The sequence below is a fragment of the Myripristis murdjan genome, chromosome 5 (assembly GCF_902150065.1).
Source record: "Myripristis murdjan chromosome 5, fMyrMur1.1, whole genome shotgun sequence".
NCBI lineage: Eukaryota > Metazoa > Chordata > Actinopteri > Holocentriformes > Holocentridae > Myripristis > Myripristis murdjan.
The window spans coordinates 15,952,353-15,966,608 of record NC_043984.1 but is presented as its reverse complement, the minus strand read 5'-3'; the positions used below and the strand labels follow the sequence as shown (position 1 = coordinate 15,966,608).

The following is a 14,256-nucleotide window of genomic DNA, read 5'->3' as shown; positions in this document are numbered from 1 at the left end:
TGATGACAGGAGGATGAGACGGGGGAGAGAAGGGGAGGAGGAGCAGAGGAAAGGGTGAAGGACAAGGAACAAGGCATTAAAACACAGGGTAAATTAAAGACAGGCAAAGTCATTACATCTTGCAAACAGTATATACAACAACTTTTAACGCCGTGCAAGTCGAAGCACAGCCTGAGGTCCCCACTCTTGGCAGCAAATCCACAATGAGATTGAAAACACAAGGTGACCAGGCCTCTGCCACCAGGGCTCTTAAACTTATAGGGTAATAACAATCATCATCATCATCATGATTATTACCATCATCAACATGTACTTTGCGGTGCAACTGTATTTTTACAGTCCAGTTGTCCTGTAAGATGATATTTCCTTTCTTACAGCCGTTCAGTGGGATACTAAATAATAAACACATTGCAGCCATCAGATGAAAAAAAAAACGCAGCAATGAAGTTGTGTATACATTGAAAAGGTTTTCTTTTCATTTTGTACTAATAACAGAAAAAATGGCAGTAAAAACCCTATGTTATCGCCCACTAGATCGCAAACTACATTAGATTGACTTGAAACTACAAGAGTTGACCACTTCCTGCCCGAAGAGTGCAGCGTAAAACAAAAGCACAGTCATTTCCTCTGGCTGCCCTCAGCCTCCCCCTCAGGCCAGAGAGCTGTGGTTGGATGATGATGAAGAATGACACTGACAGATTGTGCACTCACGACGGCCTCGCCAAGAACGCTCTATGGGAAAACTATTACAAAAGCCCCACAACCACAGGTAGCACGGCTGAGATCCTTGAACTAAGACGTTGCACTAAATATAAAACCGTTGTTAGTTTGGTGCACATTTTACTGTAAAACAAGAAAATGCTGATCTGATATAATGGCATGTGCTCCTCTGGTTGATACTGGTGAGGGAATCCACCAGACAAGCAGGGGACAGGATCAGACCCTCTGGAGCCTGTTCGGAAACAGCTTCTAATTCATACCAAATCATCCCACCACAGCTGCCCTCTTCCCTGCGTTCCCAGGCAGGAGACATGTGAGCCAGATACAAAGAGACAAAGTTGTGTCATTTTAAAAAAGGCAGCTGTCCCATTTTAACCCTGCAAAGCTCCAGCTGAGTCATAGTCGGCTTCGGTGACAAAGGGGCAGAGGAACAAATACCACCAGAAAAATGATGATCAGCCGGTGAGATCTAAATGTGAGAAATATGCATAAACAGGGGTTAAGGACTTTGGTGCCACTAATCCTTAAAGAGTACTGCTTTATAATGCTCTATTGTACTGCTCTGTCCATGGGATGGCATATTGTGTGTGAGTGTTTGAAACAAATAAATTAACTGTACCTCTGAGAAAAAGTGTTTACAGATTTCACCAGAGATACACACAGAATAGATTTGGCTGCCTGCGAGCTACTTATAAACTGGCAAGAGATAGCATTACAGTAGCCTCCATATTTATTTGCATTATCTTTCTGCTCCAGTCTCTGGACATGCAGCTAAAGGTAGAGTCAACATTCGTAGCACCATGACAGATCAGAAATTTGGCTTGAATGGGAACAAACAAACAAACAAAACGTTTTTGTAGATTCCCAATAGGCAAACATAAGCCTGTTCTCCATTGTATTATTGCAATATTCACATTTATTAATACAAGAAATTTGCAAGAAACCAGAGAATCATGGCCCTGATCTGTAATATCATCAAGGGACAAAACTTGACAACGGCAATGACTGCATGGGCTCAGCATATTTACATTCAAGTGATTTTATTTCACTGTTGAACCGGAGAATGACCAGGAAAATATGCCCTAATTCTTGGCAAATCATTGTGAGTGCTGTCACAGGATTTAAGAAAAAAAAACCCGTCCCATTCACTCTGTACACAAGCGCTCCAGGATTTGTCACTTCATGACATCAGACTTGGATTTTTAGAAGCAGGGCAGACTTTTTACAAATCAAGGCCAAACTGGGGGAGTTTTCCCTTAAGCTGCTCTGAGCGGAGTTCATGACACTATCCTTCCCTGTAAAACATTTTAAAAAACAGGCAGGAGTCCAGGCAAGTCATTTATTGTCATATGCACTGAAAAAAATAGCAGTGCACTCCAAAGTAATGAAGAAGTTGTTCCCTGGCTACTTCCTGGGTTACACATGACATGACCGACACCATAACAGCAACATACCAAACATTCACTGCATTATTGCCATACGCTGCAACATGCTACAAGATTGCTGCAAGGTGAGTAGTCTTAATTTAATCCCTAAATTAGTTGATGGGTTTTGTAAGAGTTAATAAGTGTAAAAGCTCAATCTATTTTCTGCCCTGTTTTCTAAAAACAGCTCAAGTTTTCGAGGCCGCATTCAAGTTTTCTTCTGTGTCTGCCAGCTTTGTGATGGAGGTATGACTCTGCGAAGTGCAGCGTTATCTTTTTCCCATTTAAATGCTAATGAGCGTGCTGCCATACTAGTCAAAGCGCTGCAGAAAGAGTGTGAATTTTTAATATCTTATCACACCAAAAGGTAACAGCTCTCCTGGTGAGGTTGAGGGATGAGTACATGCTCCCTCATTAAATTCTACACAAATGATGTGTCCCTCAGAGAGCGCTGAGGGCAATGCCGTGTGTCACTGCATGCGTGGCTCTGTGTGTGTGTGTGTGTGTGTGTTTCTGCTGCACTGTGCGCCGTCATTTGTGTATGTGTGTGCACTCACATCTGTCCACGCCATTTATGTGTGTGTGTGTGTGGCGGGGGCTGCAGATGTGCACAACAGTGTGTGAGTGCACTTGTTTCTTCACCTCATCAGTAATGAACAGCTGTTAATTACCTCCCCATCGTGTGGCAGAGCCAACAGATAGAGGTTAAGGTTGTCACAGCCTGTTAAAAATTACCTTCCATGGCTGGTAAAGTCATTGGCATTGATGGCAAAAGGTCAGAGGAAAATTCATCAAATGTAATGAAACTCATATGGGAGAGTAACCCTCGCCTGGCTGCTTCCAGGATTTGTATTCCCCCTGGCACTTGAAAATCGCCAATAAGAGCGCAGGGTAATTTCCATAAATGTTAGTCTAGCAGCGCATTATTTGCTTGTTACAGAGCAGCTCTGGATAACAACAGGATACACGCCTGCCTTTGAGCAATCTTCTGAACGCTCAGAAAGAGTGAATCTCTTAAAGTAATTGATGAATTCAATGTTACCTCCCGGTCCTCCGGGAAAATGACAGCATTTTAAATAGATGTGCTCAACTTGACACAAACTTGCCTTGTTAACACTGGCAGGTTTTGTCTGGCTGATAGAAGTGAAACATTTGAGACAAAGTGACGTAATATCTCAAGCAAACATAAAACTTCTTGAGAGAAGGTAGAAAGTTCCCCCACCCAGCAATTCTCAAACAGAGACTCAAACCTGGCGTCTCCTCAGCACTTCCTATCCAGAACAAAAGGCTTGACGTCAGCTTTCACAAAATTCCACTAAATGATCAACAGCGTCGATGGAGCTCTGCCCCTGTGGTCTGGCACCCAGTGGTGATCTTAGGTTTCAACATTATCTTTGCGAATTTCACCTCTCAAATAGCTGCCGAAAAACGCAACCCCACAGAGAAAAAACTGGAAAGCATGAGGGACTTTTATGAAGGCAGGCACTCCTCAAATCCAGGATTCAGTAATTACTCTCCTCTTGTCTCACGCAAGTGACAGATGGCGAGGCCGCCAGTGGCTTGAAGATGGAAATAATATTGTTGATTAAAAAGAAATATAGGGAACGACATACAGCTGTTGGCCACAAGACAGAGGGAGGAACAGGAGAAAAGAGGGAAGGGAGATATGGCTAACAAAAAGAGATGTCTCAGCAAGGATACAGTGGTGGTGCATTTAAACTTGGCTAATCTGCACATTTTTTCATGGTGGTTGATTGGATTTTCCTCTATGTGAAGTGTTGATAATTTTGGGGGGGATTTTGATCTTTACATCATAGAAATTCTTATATGCGAACCACAGTCTAAACACACACGTCTACCTAAGCTACTCCATTTCTCGATGAGTGTGCTTCCCGGTGTGTGTCTGTGGGGGACAGAGAGCAAGCAGATTTGATGATTTCTCAAGATCATCCGTGTTCACAAAATTCAAATTAACTGGAAAATATCAATATCCTGTGCCTCCTGTGGGCGAGCTCATGGGTGTGGGGTAATTGTTTCCCAGACCTCTTTGCTGCTATCAAGGGAAATTTAAAACTTTTAATGGCAAATGCTGAACTCTCCCTTCTCTGCTATGAATATCAAAGCATAGAGTCACACAGGGAGGCCCACTCTGTTCTATAGACTAATGATATAATTGTTTTTTTTTTTTTCTTTCGAGGATAGCCCATAAAAGAAAGAAAGCTCACAATCACAACCAAAGATCCACTGGCTTTCTGACTAGAGCAGCATGATGTGTTATAAATCTGCCTGACTTACACATAAGATTTATTCATCCTGACATGAAGCTTGGAACAAGTTGCTAAGCACAGTTACATTTTCTTTTCACGTGTCCATGATAAGTTATGAGTAAAATATATGGTAAGGCAAACACTATATAAAAAAAAAATCTTCTTAACAAGTCGTTTAGTCACATTAAAATCTTGTTTTTTTTTATTCTTCAAACAAGTGAAAAAAATCAGCAATTTATTTCCAGAATAATTTTAAATAAAGTGTCATTTTCTTGATCATAGAGAGTTGATCTGCTTTATTCTCCCTTGTTTCAACATATTTATGATAATCAACATATTTCAACATATGTATGATAATCCTGAAACAAGTGAAAGTGCACTGGAAATAAGACGGATTGTCTTGTCCCACTGACACATTTGTTTCTTATTTTAAGCATCACAATGTTTTTAAGGGCCACATAGCACTGTGAAATATAAATATTGAATTAACCTGAAGTCATAACTACCACACCAACGTGACATATGCAAATTCCAGTGACATTAACATCCAGTCTATGTTGCATTAGTGTGTTAGTTTGCATTATTTATCAGTGTGACAATTTCTTGGCAATTGTACTAACATTAACACAGCAGACACAGCTATCAGTCAAATTTTCTCGACACATACTGTATAGTGAAATGAAAGGAATGATATGCGTTAATTATTTCTAACTCATTTGATACATTTCTTCTGCTGTAATGGCTGCAAAACTGTATGCAACTTAATCTGTTTAGCATTTATGGAATAATAAGCATGCACTCTGACTGTCAGCTGCACTGACTGCATAAGAGGCAAAATAAGCCAGAGCGATCAGTGGAGGGATAGAGTGAGATTAAAAGATTTAAGGCTCACTCTGCCTATGCATATCAGATGCCTATCTGTGCTTTAAAGTCCCAGAGAGGCAAGGATCCTCATGGTCCAGGTGTTGAAGGAAATCTACCTTATCTGCATCTCGGTATTTTTCAACAGTTTCCTTTGTGAGGCAAGATTCACACCCACATTCCTGCTGTATTGAAGATATAGCAGACAAATTAAAACATCTCTTTTTATTCCTCATCACGGTCTACTCGATTTTCATTCTTCTCTGCAGTCGGCAACAAAATATAGCAAGTGATTCATACTTCATTCAAAAAGCATGCAGGCTCTCATTCTGGGTGTGACTGCCAAAACCAGCAGATATTGAACAATTGTTTGGCTCTCCTAACCAGACCTGGCATCTGGATGCTTCTCACCACTCATCTCTCTTGGCCCCAGCCACCAAATAAAAACCAGTAGCTGGCAGTCACAGGCTAATCAAGTTGTGAAATGACCTGAGCCCTCTTTTTTTGGTACTGGAACAGCCGGGTAAGGAAAGCTTCCTCTGGGCTTGATTCCAGAGAACAGCCCACTCTCTAAATTGAACGTCACCCTTCTGTCTGCATTCAGCCCAACCTCAGCTTGTGAGCTTACCACAATTATTGTTGCAGAGTTTGAATCCAGTTTGCATGGCTGTGAAATTAGTGATTTTTTTTTGCTGAGTACTGGAGAATAGATGTGTGCTTTCACAGACACATAAGAGTGAATCCATGAACTGTGTCAGCAATAGTGCTTAAAGGGAAAGAAACAGTGGTGCAGCCAAAACTGACCAAGCATCTTTCACTGGCTTCCCCCTCCAAAAATGATCACATTACCACAAGTTCAGCTTGTCATTTTGCAATCTGCATGTGCATTTTCAATCGTTTAAACACGAATAAATACATAAATAAAAATAAAATGGTTCATCTCAATTCAGTAGAAAAAAATGATTTTGTCTGCATGACTTCGCTTGCTTTACAACTTTTCGTCTATGCTGACAAAGATAAAAAAAAAAAAAACTTGCAATTGTTACTGTTTGCATGCTTTCCGTTATATTAAAGGTACCTAAGCCCACCTGTGCTGTGAGTAGATAAAATCAGGGTCGGGACGGAGCCCCTCGGATGCTAAGGTAAGTTCCCTCCCCATGGGTGTGTCTCCTGCCGGGAGCCTCAGCTTATCCACCTGCAGAAGCCGCTTCCCTTCACTACAGACTTGAGCGCCGCTGCGCACAGCACCACCTCCAGCACTTCTGTCATCTCAAGGAACAACTCTTTGTTCTAACCTAACTTCGTGCGGGGAATACACTGTTTGTTGGTGGTAGTTAGAGATTTCTTCAAGTTAAGGTGGTTGTGTCATGTTAGTTTAAATCCGAGCTTTGTTTGGCTCTTGGATAATCGTGCGTGATCTGCGGCGGATACATTGATATTGTAGTGTGCGGACAGAGGGGCTCAGAGGATCCGGATGAATGGTTTCTAAATGTTGACCAGTATAAACGAAATACTCAGTGGACATAACTGAAAGGTAGGTCGTAAATCTGCTCATATTTTGATGCCAGTCATTTCATTTTTTTTTTTTATTGAGACAAGCTAATGAAACAATGGGAAGCCACACTCGCTGCTGGAGTCGAGCAATGCCCGTGTTGCTTGTACACTGCACTGTACTGGCCTATGATAAATATTGTTTTTTGTTTTTTAAGTTAGAAATAAAATGCTTAAATAATTTTGTTTTGGATGCTTTCCATTGGCTTAGCCTAACTGAAAGCATTGACACTGAGTCGGACTTTTGAATAGCCTAGCAGTTTGTATTATTATTATTTTTTTTTAATCTCTTATTTTATTGTGCTTGAGATGCGTCCTAAACAAACCAGGTTTTGCTTTATTAATAGGGTCATTTATTATTATTAGTATTTCGAACAATGCAAGAGCAATGGTTTCTCTTTTCTCCTAAGTGTGCGTGCGTGCGTGTGTGTGTGTGTGTGTGTGTGTGTGTGTGTGTGTGTGTGAGAGAGAGAGAGAGAGAGAGCGCGCGCGCATGTCGGATGCACATAAATTTTGAGGTTACTAAAAGTTTTAGTGTGATGATGTAGTTTCAGACCATGATCTTACCAGCCTATCACTTTCTACTGAGTAATAGCCCACTTTTACGATTCACCGTCTCAGGTAAATGAGCCATGGTTCATGCATGCTCCTGTAATTTAAAGCCCAGTCACGCTTAATTTTGGTTATTGGTTTACTTTGGAGTTTGGTCTGGCTTCGGGGCTTAATACGGAACTTGATCTTAAGACACAGAGTGTCTGTTTGACCCCGTACCCTGTTGATCCACCTTTACAAGTAAAGCTGTGCTATGCAGGGTGGTTATTGTAAAACAAGGTCATTTTTAATGTCTCAGAACCCGACAAATAAACTCAGATAATTTCCCCGTAAAGACAAAGTTTTGCAGGGGAGTTTCAAAGAGGCCATTTCACTTTGTCTCCGCTGATAAACTTGGAAAGTCCAGTGTTGATTATATCATTTTATTAGGGTTCAAGCGTCTTTGTAGGCTGTAGACTTAGAGATAGATGCGCCTCTTTGGCTTTAATTTGTGCACACTGGTTAATGCGCGCCAGGCGCAAGAAGCTTCTCAAGATAGAACAGGCAATCTGTAAAATCAACCTGTCTCGCTCTTAATGGCTAGCGATGACTGTGTAAGTACTAAGTAACACGATTCACACTCGACTGGACCAGTTATTTGCTGCTTTCACAAATGCATTTTGACTCACTATTTATGGAAAGCACTGGGCGTGAGGATCCGGGGAGCGTGGCGAGGCGCAGCGACCAGCGCTGGGGCTTCCGTTCATTCAGAGAAGCGCTGCCTTGTAGCACAAAGAAGAAAATGCCAGCAAGAATAACTACGGTCGTTTAGGGACTATTATAATGAGATGGCGGTTCGTCACAGGATGCCAGCAATAATAGCGTAAAGCATCTGCTGTGAAAACTAAATTCTACCCTGCGTGAGTTTTCTATGGCCCGCAACCCCCCCCCCCCCCCCCCCCCACCCCTTTTTTTTTTTTTTTTTTTTTTTTTTTTTTTTTTACAGCCCTTTTACAGCTAAGGTTAATGTACCTGGCTCATAATACTTACATATTATATAAAGGAGCTGCACACATTAGTTTTTATGTGCTTGCCTTGAAAAGGCAACACATCTTATTATCTTGCATATTTCTTATTATGTGCTTGCCTTGAAAAGGCAACACATCTTATTATCTTGCATACTTATTATTTTTCTTTTTATTATTATAGTTTATTTTTCTGCAAATCCTTCGGCGCGCTACTCCTCCTACAGCTTTCATTTTAGACCCACACAATGAATTGGGAAAATGTGCGGCCCCATTGGGAGAAGTGTGCTATTACTTTTATAAGGAATCCGACTCACGGAATTCTCAAAATTCCAATTTTTCTGAAAATTTCGGCCATAGGAAATGAATGGACAAAACTTTGGAAGGCTCCAGGGCCCAGAGCTTTGGACCTGCATCCACGCACCAAATACGAAAAAGGTGCGTCTTATGGAGAAGAATCAGTGTTTCAATTTTCAAACCGATCAGACTTTCCGTTTTTCCACAATTCCAGTTTGAAGTCGGAATTCCAAACGCAATACACACTAATGGAGTGAGCTAGAGTGGCATTCCTGAGCGGCTAGAGTGGAGCAGCCCTTAAAATTCGCCTAAAACTTTTGTCTTTAACTTGCTCTCCTGGCCACAATTTTCACTCCACATGCATAATTTTTTGGAAAGTAGTAGGAAAACTAGTTGTGCTTTGAAAAATGTAAATACAAAAGCAAAGTAGCTTCAACTTTTTAAACTGTGACCCTTAACGAGGCAGGAGTGCCAGCTCTCTCCCCCATAGACTCCCATTATATCTGGAATGCAAAGTCTCAGGAGAGAAGCAGAAGGACACACTTTTCCAACTCGCTCTAAGGTGGGCATTTTTGGGAGTTGGAAAATAATTTTGACACAGTTTGAAAGCCCAAAGCCTTGCCTTTCTCATGGTACCTTTTATTTTCTGCTCGGACTTACTGTCATTGACAAAAAAGCAGTAGTTTGACCACTACTTTTAGGTGATTTTTCACAGAAGCAGCACTATCACTCATGCTGTGTGCTTCATAGAGCCTCATTTCTGGCTCCGCCCACACAAGCCCCAGTGGCACAGTGGATAGTGTCTCTGCCTGCCATGCAGGAGACCAGGGTTCAACTCCCCGCCTGGGCAAGAGCCACAACACTACACAACCCACAAACAGCATAGGGCTGCTGATTTTAGCACATGTCCAGGCGGTTGCAAGGCAAGCACATCAAAGTTTCTTCAGAAACTTTATAAAGTCTAGTTTTTATTATTATATTTTATTATTCCACTCTTTTTCGGCGCGCTACTCCTCCTACAGCTTTGGTTTTAGGCCCACACAATGAATTGGGAAAATGTGCGGCCCCATTGGGAGAGGTGTGCTATTACTTTTATAAGGAATCTGACTCACAGAATTCTCAAAATTCCAATTTTCCTGAAAATTCCAGCCATCCGAAATGAATGGCCAAAACTTCAGAAGGCTCCAGGGCCCAGAGCTTTGGACCTGCGTCCACGCACCAAATACGAAAAATGTGCGTCTTGTGGAGAAGAAGAGGTGTGTCAATTTTCAAACCGATCGGACCTTGCGATTTCTCATAATTCAATTTTAAAATCGCGATTTTGCCCTCATAGAAAAAGAATGGGAAATCGGCAGACACTCATGCATTTTCAAAGCCTCACAGCTCCCTCATTCTTTGGCCCACAGACTCCATTCAAAAATTAAATGACTCAGCAGATGTTCAACTTTATGTGTGTCATCTTCAATTTTTCATGTCTGTTTTAGTTTGGCATAAAACACAGTTTAAGTTTGGAGTTATTTTTGAGCCGCCTCTGACTTTTGAATGAGTGTGTATTGCGTGAGCTAGAGTGGCATTCCTGAGGGCTAGAGTGGAGCAGCCCTGAAAATTCGCCTAAAACTTTTGTCTTTAACTTGCTCTCCTGGCCACAATTTTCACTCCACATGCATAATTTTTTGGAAAGTAGTAGGAAAACTAGTTGTGCTTTGAAAAATGCAAATACAAAAGCAAAGTAGCTTCAACTTTTTAAACTGTGACCCTTAACGAGGCAGGAGTGCCAGCTCTCTCCCCCATAGACTCCCATTATATCTGGAATGCAAAGTCTCGGGAGAGAAGCAGAATGACACACTTTTCCAACTCGTTCTAAGGTGGGCATTTTTGGGAGTTGGAAAATAATTTTGACACAGTTTGAAAGCCCAAAGCCTTGCCTTTCTCATGATACCTTTTATTTTCTGCTCGGACTTACTGTCATTGAGAACAAAGCAGTAGTTTGACCACTACGTTTAGGTGATTTTTCACAGAAGCAGCACTGTCACTCATGCTGTGTGCTTCATAGAGCCTCATCTCTGGCTCCGCCCACACAAGCCCCAGTGGCACAGTGGATAGTGTCTCTGCCTGCCATGCAGGAGACCAGGGTTCAACTCCCCGCCTGGGCAAGAGCCACAACACTACACAGCCCACAAACAGCACAGGGCTGCTGATTTAGCGCATGTCCAGGCGCTCGCAAGGCAAGCACATCAAAGTTTCTTCAGAAACTTTATAAAGTCTAGTTAATCCTTGTAATTATGATTATGATGATTAATTATTCACAACAAACGCATAAAATGATCCAAATATTAACACAGTGTCTGGGACGTCATACTGCTCAGTGTCTGGTCACTGTTTGACTTTCTACCTTGTGAGTGTTGAATGTTGTCAAGGTCAGCAGTTGTAACAATGATGAAACTACTCTATTTAACACACTTAGCACCATTTTTAAATGTTGCAGTGATCAGTTGTGCAGACAGTGACTGGGAGTCAGATGTTGCATGTGGGGTGGTCTGTCATTTGTGTGTGTTGTCTGTAGTTGTGATGGCCCTCCTCATCCTTCTGTCCCTCAGCTCCTGGACTCTCCATCTCATCTGTTTCAGAGACAGAGGGACAATGTTGTGGGACAGACTGTGCTGGCTGCTGGCCCTGCTGGCCTTGTCATCAGGGGCGCTGCCCCCCTCCAACGAGCCCCTCTCTGCTCCCCGGGTCTTCCTTTCCTTCAAAGGTAAGGCGCTGTCACACTCAAACCGCAGACCGCCCTGTGCCTGTGACCTAGTTTATGTGGTTTTCAGCAGCTCTACATCAGTCTCTACGGCTTTAAGGATATATAGATTTGATTACAGCTATGTGTAACTTCTGTCTGTTTTTTTGTCTTTTTTTTTTTTTTTTTTTTTTTTTTTGTCTTTTGGGATAATTGGAAAAAATGTCAGTGCCAACTAAATCCATGGTTTGGCAAGCTTGAACTGTGCCTCCTCACTGCCCGACAGAGAGTTTGATTGTCTGCTGGTGAGAGGGGAGTGTTGAGCGGGATGACGAGAGGTGCTGCTGATTGTCCCTGCTATTCACAGCCAGAGAATATGTCTTCATTTAAGCGTCTGGCTGCTATTAGTTCCCCAAACAGGGCTTTGTCCGACCTCGGCCCCCTTCTGAAATCAAGTCAGATTTAACACTTGGCTGGGCACATGCTCAGGGCGCTCGTCCAGCATGTTATGAATGTTTCTCAGTGCCACATGAGACCCTGTGTGTGTTGAACTGTCCCTTTAAAATAGGTCTCGGTGGTGCTGCCTCCAGTGCCTTGTCATTCCAATGTAGATTTAACCGTCATGAGTTTTACCTGCCAGTGCAGCTCAAAGCAGTGGAGCCTTTATTAAAGCCTCTGATGAGCTCAAATTCCTGTCCTCTCACATGATGACACTTCACATCTCTGCCCCACGCTTACAGTGTGGCAGAACACGAACACTGAATTGGAGCCGTCCTGAGGTTTCTCTGCAAATTACAACATAGTTGAGGTGACTCATGGTTACATTATATGTGCATGATGTGTCAAACGCAGTTGCTGTTACATCTGTGAAAATGTAACATATATAGAAGGGCCTGGAGTATCTGAAATACCTGCAATTTAATTAATTATCTGTCCTAATTTGGCTTTTTTATGTTTTCATGTCAGAGGCTGTTTATTGTTATGCTGATGAGGATATGAGCTGAAATTCTAAACCTTTGAGTTCATGGGCTTTGGCAATGAGAATGAATACTTGCCCTCTCTTAATCTCTCCCTTTCCTCAGCTATTTTTCACTTACCTGTTGGTTCTCTCTCTCTCTCTCTCTCTCTCTCTCTCTCTCTCTCTCTCTCTCTCTCTCTCTCTCTCTCTCTCTCTCTCCCTCTCTTGCTAGTCAAATTGGATTTTGGATTTCACAGTCTGCTGGTCTCACATTTGCTTGGTAGAAAATTGTCCATTTATTTTCTATTTCTTTTAATTGAGTTCCTTTTTGTCTTTAATTGGTTTTAGAGGCTGCTTTATGCCTCACAGAGCAACTCCAGATAGTTGGCCACTAGAATTTAACACAAGCTTTTCCTTTCCGCATTTCCTAATTGTGTTAGTTTTGCACTGTGCTGCTGGGAATTGCTCTTAAATGTGCCTTTATTGATTTTTTTTTTTTTTTTTTTTTAATGGGTCGGCATGCTTGCCCAAATAATTAGTTTCATAATAATAGTGCTGGCATAAAGGTTTGGCTGGATTTCATCAAATACCTCTTGAAAATATAATTCAGCTGTTTTTTTTTTTTTTGTTTTGTTTTGTTTTAACTGAGTATTTTAAAGCTGATAGTGAAAGAAAACACAACCCCACCACCCTTTGGGGCCATGCATGCATTTCCATGAGTAACCATAGTGATGCCAAATGTAGCAGCTGATACAATATTTTTTGGTATGTAAAACCATGCCAAAAGGCTACACAATGTCAGTGTTATCTGGTTATTTAAATATTGTAAAGCTAGTTGAGTAGATTTAGCTGCTGTAGGCTGACAGCCAAACATTGGCCGCAAGAGAGCCTAGACTTTGTCTTAGCTTTTTTAATCCTTGCCCTCCAATAACAAAGAGGATGACAACTTAAAAAACAGACAAAAGGTCACACACCCACCCCTACCACACACACAGGCGCACTAGGGATTGATAGAATAAATTCATTTTAAAAGGAAAGAGGTCACATACAGGTCGTACCTTATCCATCTACCGTGTGAACACTCGCATCACTAATACTCCATTTGTCAGCATGGCTCTGTCTTAATAAGAAGTTCTATCATTTCTGAGGCATCAGATTAGTTTTCACTGCCATTTAAAATCCCCTCGTTTCAAATGTGTCTATTTTGATCTAAGGGTTTTATATCCTTTATCTTATGTCATGTTCTCCCGAGCCAAGAAAAGCCCTACACTGCATGACTAAAAGCTTAAGGATTTACATACTAAAAGATGACCAAATGAGAAAATCACATCACATGCTAGTCACCACATCATATCACTGTGGCATAACAGCTCAGGTTTAATTTCCTGCACGAAAGCCCGTGCTGTGGTATTTTGCTTATATTTTATATTTATGTAAGTCATGTATTTATAGACCTTTCTTGGTATAAGTTGCTTCATCATTCTCATTGATTTAATGATCAGAGGAAGCAAACCCCTTTAAAACAATCCAGATGTGTTTATACTTTAATAGCCTTGGGTAAATGTTTACTACCAGGTTTATTGGAGGACATCATAAACTGAAGGGTAGAAGTTGATCTTTCTGTCTACTAAGGTTCATAAAGCAGCTATTGAGTGTGTTAGCGCCAGGCTGAGTTATTAGCAGTGATAAGCACCAAGAGGGCAAACAGCGGACGAGAGCAAAGGAATGTCCATTCAAAGCTCGTGAAGATAGATCATCTAGAAAACAAGTTGAGAAATAGCGCAGGCACATGCTGCGCGATACACCAGGCAGCCATTCATCTCTCAAAAGTATAGACTGTGCATTTTTCGGGAAAAGTGGAATGCAATACACATATGTATACATGTATGGTACG

General features: G+C 41.6%; 1 protein-coding gene across 2 annotated transcripts in view; it reads left to right on the top strand.

The window, feature by feature from the left end:
• The first annotated feature begins 6,510 nt into the window (after window positions 1–6,510).
• sema3fa (sema domain, immunoglobulin domain (Ig), short basic domain, secreted, (semaphorin) 3Fa) overlaps window positions 6,511–14,256 on the top strand; it is a 56,247-nt gene continuing 48,501 nt past the window's right edge. The window contains exons 1-2 of one of the 2 annotated variants that reach the window (XM_030051946.1): window positions 6,511–6,806; window positions 11,304–11,428. In XM_030051946.1, coding sequence (XP_029907806.1) covers window positions 11,317–11,428 — 112 coding nt within the window. In that variant the 5' untranslated portion in view covers window positions 6,511–6,806; window positions 11,304–11,316. Of the gene's footprint in view, window positions 6,807–11,273; window positions 11,429–14,256 lie in introns of both variants that reach the window. The other variant, XM_030051945.1, reaches the window with a different exon arrangement.